Source organism: Cygnus atratus, chromosome 4, assembly GCF_013377495.2.
Source record: "Cygnus atratus isolate AKBS03 ecotype Queensland, Australia chromosome 4, CAtr_DNAZoo_HiC_assembly, whole genome shotgun sequence".
Classification (NCBI taxonomy): domain Eukaryota; kingdom Metazoa; phylum Chordata; class Aves; order Anseriformes; family Anatidae; genus Cygnus; species Cygnus atratus.
This window is the reverse complement of record NC_066365.1, coordinates 11,977,216-11,988,905: the sequence shown is the minus strand read 5'-3', so window position 1 is coordinate 11,988,905 and position 11,690 is coordinate 11,977,216. Positions and strand designations below refer to the sequence as shown.

Below are 11,690 nucleotides of genomic sequence, written 5' to 3'. Positions count from 1 at the left end.
GGCTGCATTAGGCAATCTGTTGCCAGCAGGTCAAGAGAGGTGATGTATCCACTGCTGAGCATTGGTGAGGCTGCACCTGGGGTGCTTAGTCCAGTTTGGGCCCCACAGTACAGGACAGATATGGGGTTGCTGGAAAGAGTCTGGTGTAGGGCCACAAAGGTGATGAAGGGACTGGAGCACGTCTTCTGTGGGGAAAGGCTGAAGGGGCTGGGGCTGTTCAGCCTGGAGAAAAGGAGGCTCTGGGGGGATCTTGTCACCATAAATACCCAAAGGGAGGGCGCAAAGAGGACAGAGCGAGGCTCTTTTCAGTGGTGCCTGGTGCCAGGACAAAAGCCGGTGGGCACGAACTGGAACACAGGAGGTTCTGTCTGAACAGCAGGAAGGATTTCTGCGACGTGGGGGTGACGGTGCACTGCAACACCTTGCCCAGAGAAGCTGTGGAGATCTTCAAAAGCCACCTGGATGTGGTCCTGGGCAACCTGATAGAGGTGAGCCTGCTTGAGCAGGGAGGTTGGGCTAGGTGACGCCCAGAGGTTCCTTCTAACCTCAACCATTCGGTAATCCTGTGAAGAAACTTCTGGGGAAGCTTTTTATCTCTCGGGTTTAGGGCATGCCATGTTTGTGAGGCCAGCAGGTCGCGTTGTTACCGCGCTGATACTGTTCGGAGTACCAAGGCGAAGGGCCGGCGGCACCCCACAGCCTGACAGGATTTGAGGCCGCCCTCAGCCGGCGGCCGCCCCCGCTCCCCTCAGGGGCTGGCAGACGGGAGCGGGGCCGTGCCTCACTCGCTCTCCCCGCCCCGGGGGCGGCCCCGCCGCTCCGCCCGCCTCCCCAGGCCCCGCCGCCGCCGCCGCCATGGAGGAGCAGCAGGAGGAGCAGAAGGAGAACCGCCCGCAGCCCGCCCGCCCGCAGCCGCCGCCCGCCGCCCGCCCGCCGGTGAGCCCCGGGCCGGGGGGACGGGGACGGGGCCGGGGGCGGGCGGGCGGTGCGGCCGCTGCCGCCGCCCAACATGGCGCATGCGCGGAGCCCGCCCCGCCGCGCTGCCGTTGTGGTGATTCGGGCGCCTGGCCGGCAGGCAGGCCTCAATGTTAATATTTTTTTTACCTCTCTATAAGCTGGTTAAGCACTCGGTTTGGTCATGAGTGGAACGGTGCGGTGTTTTAATGTGTTTACATACCAAAACTATGCATAAAATCCACCATCCGTTTTGACTTTCAGCGGCACAGCGCTGAAGCACAGCGGCAGCAGCACAGCGGGGTCAGCGATCAAGGAACTAAGGAGAAAAGCCCAGCTTCCAGTCAGAGTGACTTCAGCGACCCAGTGTACAAGGAAATCGCCATGACCAATGGCTACATCAACAGAATGACCCGAGACGAGCTTAGAAGTAAACTTGCAGAGTTCAAACTTGAAACCAGGTCAGGCCGAGTCGCAGCCCTTCTGATTTACCCTTGAGCATGATTATTTTAAGGTTTAAACACGCGCCACAAAGTGAAAAAGAGACATGCCATCAACCCCTAGGTGTTCTATGTGCCATCTCGAGGGAGCTTTTCTTGTAGGGTTAGCGGATGTGATACTGCTTAACGTGGTCTCAAATGTGCGCTGCCTCAACTGGTAATGCAGACATGAAGAAATGTGTAACTAAGTCACACCTCGCCACGTGTTTGTACAAGGGGGAAAGGCAGGTCTGGAGAACGGCATGGGTTCTCGGACGGCACTGCAAACCTGGAGCGGTGAGAAGCCCACTTCAAAAAAAATCTTATTTACCAGTACAGCTGTGATATTGGCTAAAACCTCTGTCGTGGTAGGTGTGGGAATGTCATCGATGCAGAGAACAGTTAGCCTTAGGTGGGGTGCTTGTTAATCTGACTGGGTGTGAGAGAATACTGGGAGTAGGTGAATGTACGATAAGCTGAGCTTGTGCTCAGGGAGGAGGAAGAGGAAGGGGCTAGGCTTATAGAGAGTGGTTCCTGCTGCATAGGAAATAAGGAAGTCAGCTGGGAAAAACAAAGTGTGTTGTTTCTGTTGGCAACGGTAATAAGGGAGTAGCGGTGGTATTGGGGAGTCAGCAAAGTCAGAAGTTGGAGCTAGGATGCTCTAGAGGCAGGAGGAGTACAAATGATGCAATGGAATAAGGCTGGAGGGAAAAGTCGAGCTTTCCAAAGAAGATGAAAACTAGGAGAAATAATGTCCAGACAAAAAAGACAGAAGGAGCAGAGATTCGTTTGGAAAGAAAAAGGCAGGGGAGGAGCTGTGCACGGGAAGTGCAGCCTGCTACCTCCACCCCGTCTGTCTGCTAATGTTCTGGCTGCATGGCTTTTTTTAATTCCTCCTTTGATTAAATGAATTTGGCTTCTCAGGAGGAAATTATTTACCATTATGTGATAAAATTTATAGTGAAGCAGACTGGATTTGTACGGCTATTCAGCATTTATTCTGATCTAAAATTGCCAAGCAGAAATCAAATAGCAAATGACATGTTTGTGGTTTCCTCCTAGGTTATTAATTTTCTATTTGTGTTTTTTATTCAGTCGTAAATGCGGGAAGATTTAAATATGTTTTTTGTTTTGTTTTATTAAGTTAGACTTAGTGGTTTCTTAGTCAATTAATTCAACTAAGTTGATCAGCATACGTCTTGCATGTAAACAAATGGAGCGTCACCCCTAACGCAGAGAGTTGAGCAGATGGCCACGCATCATCCTTTCCTCTGAGGTTATTTTGCTGGTAGATCATCACCTCTTTCAACTTATTTTATTATAAGTTAGATGGGGAAAAAAAAGTAATTTTGACTTCTGTCAGCTTTCATACTGTTACCGAATTAAACTAGAAGAACAAACCAAAATGGAAAAGAGAGTTCGGTGCTTGCAGGAGAGGCTGATGTTCTCAAACTCAAGTTTAGTAGTCTGATTCTAGTTTTTCTGTGTGGATCAGTGGACTGCTTTTCTAACAATATCACTTGCTACAATGTTGCTGCTGTCATTTCATTTGCAATGTTAAACTTCAAAAATAACTTTTTTCAGGAGTAAATGGACCTGGTTTGTTCAGCTCTGGTTTGGTATGTGGCATTTCTAGCACCTGTATTTGTATATTGCAGTGTCTGTGTTAAAAAGTAGCAGTAAGTAACTTTATTCACTTGCCACAGTGAGTGTTAGTGGCAAATTTGAAGCCAGCAAGTTTTTCTGACAACTGGATTCTAGAGTACTTTATTTTAATCAAGTCAATCAAGGTCAATTTTAAAATTTAAATGGACACAAATTTAAAATGTGGGCATTTTAGCTGGATTCTGAAATTAACCGTGCCACTGATGCGGAATGCCTCAAGTGCCAGTTGCTTCAGGGAGGGGACAAATGGAAAGATGGGGAAAGCAGTACTGCTTCCAGTGTCAGAGGTCATCTTTGAGCAATTTATGAAGGCCTGGGCTGTGCAAAAGCAGGGACCGCTGAGGCTTGCTGAAGTGGAGGTTGCTCTGCAGAGCTATTGCATGTCTCTGCACTGGGCTTCTGAGCCTCTTCCAAAATACTGATGTTACCTAGTCCTGTTGGTTGTCTGGGATGTCGCAGCATCTGCAGTATCCCAGATAACGGAGTGTTAACTGCCTGACAAAGTTGAATTCAGACTTCATAGGCGCTGGTGCTTAAAATCAAGTTATAGACAGTAAGCTTTTGAATGTTGAATATAGCTTCAGTGCTACAACAGTGAAATAAGTGATTAAACAAAAGCATAATTAATCTTAGTTACTCTCGTCCTCTATTTAGAGGAGTAAAAGATGTGCTGAAGAAGAGACTGAAGAATTATTACAAGAAACAGAAGCTGATGCAGAAGGAGGCTCTTAATTCAGACAGCTACTATGACTATATCTGCGTTGTTGACTTTGAAGCAACCTGTGAAGAAGGAAACCCACCTGAATTCGTACATGAAATAATTGAGTTTCCTGTTGTCTTATTGAACACACATACCCTGGAAATAGTACGTGATCTAATTACTGTGTCAGTATGCTGTTCTTTGGTGTAACTTCTTTGCTTCAGAAAGTCTAGGGTAGTTTTTAGGTAGATTTTGAGCTTCACTAAAAATAACACTTTTTTTCTTAAAGACCTATCCTCTGAGCCTCTTATAAGCAAAACTAACTTTTCTAAAAGAAGCTGGAAAAGATCAATCCTCTACTGTTCCCTCTACTGATATGAGGGAACTTTCAGTTTCTGTCTTTTTTTGGTTTTGTGTCTTTTTTTTGTCTCCTCCTCTCCGTTCTTTAAGATCCACAAAGCTATTTTCAAGACTTTGGAGATTCATCATAAACAAGAATTAGGATGGTCTGTGGTCTCCTCTGGGGTAATGAGGAGACTAATGCAGAATTCTAGAAAGGAGGGTTCAGTGAGCTCAGCTTCTCAGCAAGTTAGACTGTTCCTGCAGCCTACCTTATAGATTGGCAGCTGCCTAACCCAGATTTAAAAATACTCTGTAGAAATTTTGCAGCCTCATAAGTGCTCTATTCCTGTACATCTTTCTTTTAGGAAAAACCTAACCTGCTATCTGACTGTAACTATGACTCTATGAAATGGAGAAACTGCAGATTCCTCTGATAAATGGTACATTTACCAGGAGGTTTTAAGAGGAGGAGGGTTTCCAGTAATTACTGTGATGCAACATGAGATTGTAGCTGCATGCATGACTCTAACTGCGGAAAGAGGATTGTGCAGATTACCAAGAATGTGCAGATTACCAAGAATGTTTTGCTACCTGTAGAGTAGTGGGAAGCAGCTTTTTTCTTTTTTTTTTTTTTTAATTCATGCTCTCCTTTTATCAAATCCTCCTCTTTATTGAAGTCTGTCCTTTTCCCTTCCTGCATCCACATCCCTGCTCAATGGTGCCTACTGGCTGTCCCAGTTGACAAGCCATCCGTCCATCCCACTGGGAATCTCACGATGGCCAGTCAGGATGCTCACTTTAGCTGGGGAGGTGTGCAGTCCTTTTTGCCTCCAGCGGGGCAAGTAGCTGCTATTGCCTTTTGAGCTCTGGGCAAGCCAAAGAAGTTTTGCGGGAAAGAAGCATTGCGGGCTACCTAGCGGGCTGCTGCTCACCGTTTGACTCTCTTGTAACAGGAGGATACGTTTCAGCAGTATGTAAAGCCAGAGGTCAATCCCAAACTTTCAAATTTCTGTATTGGTCTGACAGGAATCACCCAGGTAATTTCTACTTTTTCTTTTCTTTGGGGGAGAAATGAAAAAAAAGAGGTGCGTTGATGTTTTCAGACTTGTGTTGTATCTTTCTGGAAGATTATTTACGTAATCCTTGTTTCTTTTGCCCTCTCCCAACTGTTACCCTGGAATTGATTTCACTTAGCTGGTCACTCATGCATTTTAGGAGCTGTAGGGAAAAGCATTCATTTTGTAATACATTTTGGCCAGTTGGGGTCAGCCGTCCTGGGTCTGTCCCCTTCCAGCTTCTGTTGCACCCCCAGCTTCCTCACTCACAGGGCAGTGTGAGAAGCTGAAAAGTCCTTGGCTTAGTGTAAGCACTGCTCTGCAACAACTAAAACATCAGTGTGTTATCAGCATTACTCTCATCCTAAATCCAAAACACAGCACCATACCAGCTGCTAGGAGGAAAACTAACTCTATCCTAGCTGAAATCAGGACATCTATTTACTTTTATAGATGCCATTTGAGGTCTGGCTCTTTAGTGGTGCTTTTGTGGTGCTTTTGTTTTTCCAGTTTAGAAGAATCTGTCCCCTTACCCACTTATTTTAATGTGTAGTCTGTTTCTAAGATTATTGTGAAGCCAACTCTAGTGAGTTATTTAGTATAATCCTGGTATACAGCCTACATATCAGTATAATTCTTACACTTCATGTTGTGAGGGTTTGTTGGTTGTTTTTTGTGGGTTTTTGTTGTTGTGTTGTTTTTTTTTTTAAGTGGTCCTTGCTTTTGCTTTCTTTGTTCTATTAGGACGTCATTGATAAAGCTGATGCATTTCCTCAAGTTCTACAGAACGTCATAGAGTGGATGAGGCAGCGAGAACTGGGAACAAAGTACAGCTATTGCATGTTGACGGATGGGTATGTCCTTATGTAATCTTCAGCACACTCTAAAGCTGCAAAATTATGTATACACTATTGTTAAAAGTGGATTGTGATGCTGCCTTTTTGCCATTTTTATATTACAATTTTAGCTTTCAAGTAAGTCAGGAAGGCTAAACTGAGCAGTTTGAAATGAAGCTTAAGTCCACCAGATGGCACTGTTTCTTTTCCAGGTTTCTGTATGCAACTAAATGACATTGAGTAGACTTTTTATCCTTTCTTGTTGTTGCAATTCTCTGTTTCCACCTAGTTTTCATATTGCACATAATACCTGCAAGTAACATTTTGCAATTTCGGTTCTAACCAGCTTCCATGCTCTCTAGAGGCTGAGGTTGGTGTGGTGGTTGATTTGTATCCTATGTGTATTAGTATTACTGTTAATACGTTCTGCATATTTCATCAGAGAGCAGTAATGGATTATGCTGCTTATCAGTCGGGGAGAAATGACTAGTCGGAAAGCTTTGTGTGTTGACCTAGAGGACTGTGTCTCTGACAGCTCCAGCTCTGACAACCTATGTGTGTGAGGAGTTGGCTAGTCCTTGAACAGCTACTTTTCCTCGGTGGTCTTTGCTTGATGTTGGTTATGCTTCAAAGTGTATATGCCATGTTGAGGTGAATGATACAGTTTCACACTGAGATGTCTGTTCTTTGCCTGGAGTAAGTCTTCTGCTGGGCTGGATGAACAAGACACTGCTGTAATGACTGTGTTGAACTGAAGAGAGAGAAGCCCTGAAAAAAAAATGGAGCTTATGAAAAAAGAGCATGGGGAATCTTACTATGACTCCATAACACTTTCCTCAAGTAAAACAAAGATAAATATTCTAGCCTATGACATGAGTGGTTTGAAAAAGTCTTGATAAGAGATGAATGGATACATGACAAAACCTATAATAAGTCCAATTTACCAAGTGAAAAAATTATTTTGGCCACAGCCCCTCTTCTTTTTTCAGAATTCCTGAAGATTTGGACAATGGCCATCAATCACAGGCCCTTTTGGCTTCTTTGGAAGCAATAGTAAATTTTTAAAAAGACAACATTAAGGCAAAACTGGTATAAGACTAGTTATATTAATGGGTTTAGAACGTGTCTGGAATTCTCAAGGGGAGTCCCCTTGAGAAAATAGGTGCAGTGAGATTGTGTAGATGGCTTCAGGAGAGGGGAAAAATGGCTTTACTCTACGTTGAAGCTTACAAACTTGTTGGGGTGCTTCCTTTCAGGAAGGAAAGCTAGAAGTGCGTAGGGTTACAACTTCATCTTCTTTCCAGAAAGGTCTGGTTCTTCTAAAACGAATTACGGTCTTGTTTCAATGTCATCAGTTACGGAGATAAATGTATGCATACCTGAGCGATCGGGGAAATTTAAGTTGTAATTTCCTTCTGCAAGGACTGTATAAGCCTCTGATATATTGGCTATCTTGGAGTTAATGTGGTAGCTGAGGAAGTTGGCATGCTATTTTTTGTTTCAACCATCCTGGGCCTGAAACCATTTAGTGAAAATGTTGCTCCTTTTGCTATTTGTTTTCCCTATCACTAAGAATTTCATACTGAAAGATTCCTTTCCATGACTGCAGATAGCTTTTCCAAATCTAAGCGGTTTTCCTTCTACTGACACCAAAGAAAAGACATCTTTTTGTGTTTCAGATGTGCAATAGGTGGAATAGAGGGTATATGACTTATTCATTATTAATGTCTTTCTCTTTTTTTTTTCTTTCGATATTTTAAGATCTTGGGATATGAGTAAATTTTTGAATATCCAGTGCCGTGTTAGCCGTATTAAATACCCTTCATTTGCCAAAAAGTGGATCAATATTCGCAAATCATATGGGAACTTCTATAAGGTTTGTACAGATAATTGTTTTCTCTTGCAGGAAATTTTCGTTTATCTTGAATGTCCTGTCATACCTGTGATTGTTACGTGTGTGGTATAAAAATAGTGTAACTTAATCTAGTTGCCTGGAGCCTAATTTTCTAATGTCATTCATGCCCACATCTCATTTTACTAATTGAAAATGGTATCATCTACTGCATTTTAATTTTAATCTTGCTTTTAAGAAGCAGGAGATGTGTTCATTGTTGCATGAAGGATTATCTAAAATGTCATACTCTTGGATCTTAAAGTAGCTGAAAAGAGTCTGTATTGATTTTGCAATTATCGTTTCCTGTTTTCATGTAATACAAAACAAAGTTGCGTCACTACGGACGGATATCTCCACTTTTCACAGAGTAATGGGGACAGGAAGAGATTAGGACCTATCTACAGTTGCATCAAATTGTCAAGAGAAAAGTAACACTGGTTCAGTGCTGGATCTTATTGCTGCTTTCCGTCACTGTCAGATTGCCATGAAGTGGGTTATTGGAGATTCTGGTGAATTACTAGTCAGTGTAGCTAAACCATTTCTCTGAATATGATTTGGACCTGGCTGGCAATCTTCTCTTGAAGCGATTTGTTGTATTTAATATAACCTCAGGAAAAAGGAGGTTGGCATTTAATAAGAGATGTAGTTCATCTGTGTAGACACGGGCAAGTATTGGTGTTGCCAATCTGTTCAGAAATTTGGGGTCAGTAAGAATCAGGATCCTGATGCTTCTTAATCCCTTAGAATTCAAAAGAAAACAAGTCTGATTCCCTCTGCTACACCACTTTGGTAATTCCTTCTCTATAAGTCTTGTTAAACCTTGCTGGACCATGACTTCCACCGTTGCCAGTGTTGGCACATCTTGAGCTGGTGCTTGTCATGGCGAGAAGCTCTTGAAATGGTTCTGAGTCTAGACAAGCTCCTGTTGACTACGTCTCCACTATAAAAATGAGTGTCTGTCTCAGCAAGGTGCTTTGAAGTGAAATCGTTAGTGATCCAACAACAGGCAACATGAAAGTAATGTGTGGTACTTAACATCTGCATCTGTTTATTTTGCAGCGTGTTAGATTAAAAAGACTTGGTACAGAACCTAATTCTTAAATGTGGTTCGCTTTCTCCATCAGGTTCCTAGGAACCAGACCAAGCTGACAATCATGCTTGAAAAGCTGGGGATGACCTATGACGGGAGACCTCACAGTGGACTTGACGACTCTAAAAACATTGCAAGGATAGCTATAAGGATGCTGCAGGATGGCTGTGAACTGCGAGTGAATGAGAAAATGCACGCAGGACAGCTCATGACAGTCTCCTCTTCAGCCCCCTTAGAGGGAGCCCCTGCTCCACAGATGCCCCGTTACAGAAACTAACAGTTCAGGGGTTCTGCATTAGGAACTGCTCTCAGATACCCACTACAGATCGTTAATAGCTTATCAAACGGCAGCCTCTGCAAATCTGTCTGCAATTCAGAACCTGAAGGCACCTTAATTAATGGTCTTTGCTCAAAAAAAGAGTATGGAAGCTTTTTGAAGCCTGTGTTACAACATTTTTTTTTATACTGATGATTTTTTTGTTGTTGTTATTGCTTTTTGCACCTTTTCTAGCAGTAAGGCTGATATGCAAAATCTAGGCAAAGTGGTAAGCTTTTAAGGACATGGAATTTAAACACATGCAAAGATTGATTAGGCCTGTGTACTACTGTTCCACACCAGCTTGTGGGTAGTATTTATTCATTATTCCATACTATAATGATGTCTAGCATATCATTATTCATTGCATCCAAACAAGATGTTGCTAGAAGAGCTGAAATAAAGATTGGCTGGGCTGGCCTCTGCTGATAAGGCAATCTCGTTGGGATTCCTGCTGATAATTGTTTGTCACAAAGTTTGAGAAATGGGAGCATGTTCATCAATTCTAAAGCAGTAGAGAAGTAGTTTGGGTTTCTTTCTTTTTTTTTCTTTTTTTTTTTTTTTTAATTTAAGGGTATGCTTGTTTTTGACCACATCAATTATAGGAGCTGTGTGTTGAATAAAAAATTCATTCATGCAGTATGGCATTAATTTTTTTAACCCGTATTTAAAAAGAGGAGTTGCTTTGGGACTTCACTTTGAGGATCATATTTCCTATGCCTGCTACACTCAAGCTAAATCAAATGAAGGACAGCCTGTTTAAACATTTGTCATCTATTTTGACTTAAAAATGAAGTGAAATAAAAGTAAGTTCAAACCAAGTTCAAAATTCTGTTACATGGTTGTTATTTAAAGCAAAGCAAGAAGCTTCTAATTCATAGTTAGAGACTTGCTCAGCTATTTTTGGTGCCTTCTCCTACCTCTGCTACCATGGAACTATGCCTTTATCTGAAATCTAACGTTGGAAGGTGTATATATAGTTTTATTAGTGAAGGTCACATCTAATTATTAACAACTTCCTCTGCTTTCCTCCTAGGCCCCAGATAACATGATACTCAAACGTGGCCAAACTGTTCATTTACTTTATCTAAGTGGGCTATGACAAAGTACAGCTTTAATGTGATCAGCTTTGCATTAGAATGGCTTGTTCTGAAAAGCAGAATTTTGATTGCTCTTGGTCAAAAAAAAAAAAGGTTGTTTGGTATCCCTGTATTATAATTCATTCTTTTTTCCTGCTGCTTATGTTAAGGAAACAGAACTAATAATTCATAATAAAGCCTTGTTTGTTTAGGACATATACTGCTTGTCCAGTCAAACTCCTCTTGGTTCCCCTTGTTCTTCTGTCTGTTAACTGTTTCAGTGGTAACCTGAAAATGTTGTTATAAATTCATGTAAGAGAGGCAAATACCGGTCAATTCTCCGATGATTTGTAGGAGGAAAGCAGCTTTCTTTCCACTCATAGCTACAGGCACTGTTGTGGGCACCTGGGGACAGCTACTTTAGAATGACGTTCATTTTTTTTTCTGTAAGTGAATATTTGTTTTACCTGTAGCCTTTTGTTGAACTTCACATTTTCCTCTTTCTGTAGGAATACTTGATGTGTTTTCAGAAAGATAAAATCTCTGATATGCTTACTCTGACCACTTAATTCTAGTCCTGTATTCACTACAAACTGTTGATTATATATTTGTTCACTGTAGAGATAATATTCTCTCTTCTGGAATTGTGAAAAAACATAGTAACTTCTTTTGTCTCTGAATTTCCGTTGTAGAGGTTTTTTATGATAAAAATGAGTCTAGCTCAGCAAATCTCCCTTCAGGAGACTGGCAGTGTCACAGACTTTATCACTAGTCTTATTTACAGGTCTGTAACCATGCTCACAGTCCAATGAAAGAATTATTTGTTATACTACAGCTTTCATAAGCGAAGAGCTATTGTAATTTTACATCAAGTCCAGAATTGTTTATTTTTGTTAAATAACTTCAGAATGATATTTTGAAATAAGGGTTAAATATTAGATTGCTTTCTATTTATTGCTGGAGTAGTTTTTTTTAACAGAGTTGCAGAAATCAGTAGAATAATTCCAGACATTTTTTAAACCTAAACTGTATTAATGTCTCACTGTAAACTAATTAAAAATTTTCATAGAATTGCAGAACGTTTGATTCTGTGATTTTTAAAATGAAGTTTATCAATGTTTGTTTGTGTATTTGAAATGTAAACAGTTTTATTAAAATAAGTTGGTATATTTTAAAACATAAGGTACTGAATTCATTCCATAAAACATGACTTTGACCATCTTGGACGTCTCAGCATGGCCCGTGATCAGCCTTCTCTGGTGTACTAGTAACATTACCGT

General features: G+C 41.7%; 1 protein-coding gene across 1 annotated transcript; it reads left to right on the top strand.

Moving 5' to 3' along the window:
- The first annotated feature begins 807 nt into the window (after window positions 1-807).
- Window positions 808-11,483, top strand: ERI1 (exoribonuclease 1). Its single transcript, XM_035539357.2, has 7 exons — window positions 808-936; window positions 1,219-1,415; window positions 3,753-3,963; window positions 5,094-5,177; window positions 5,940-6,049; window positions 7,793-7,907; window positions 9,050-11,483. Exons 1-7 carry the CDS (start codon window positions 856-858, stop codon window positions 9,290-9,292), a joined length of 1,041 nt encoding a protein of 346 aa, XP_035395250.1. The 5' UTR covers window positions 808-855; the 3' UTR covers window positions 9,293-11,483.
- Window positions 11,484-11,690: the final 207 nt, after the last annotated feature.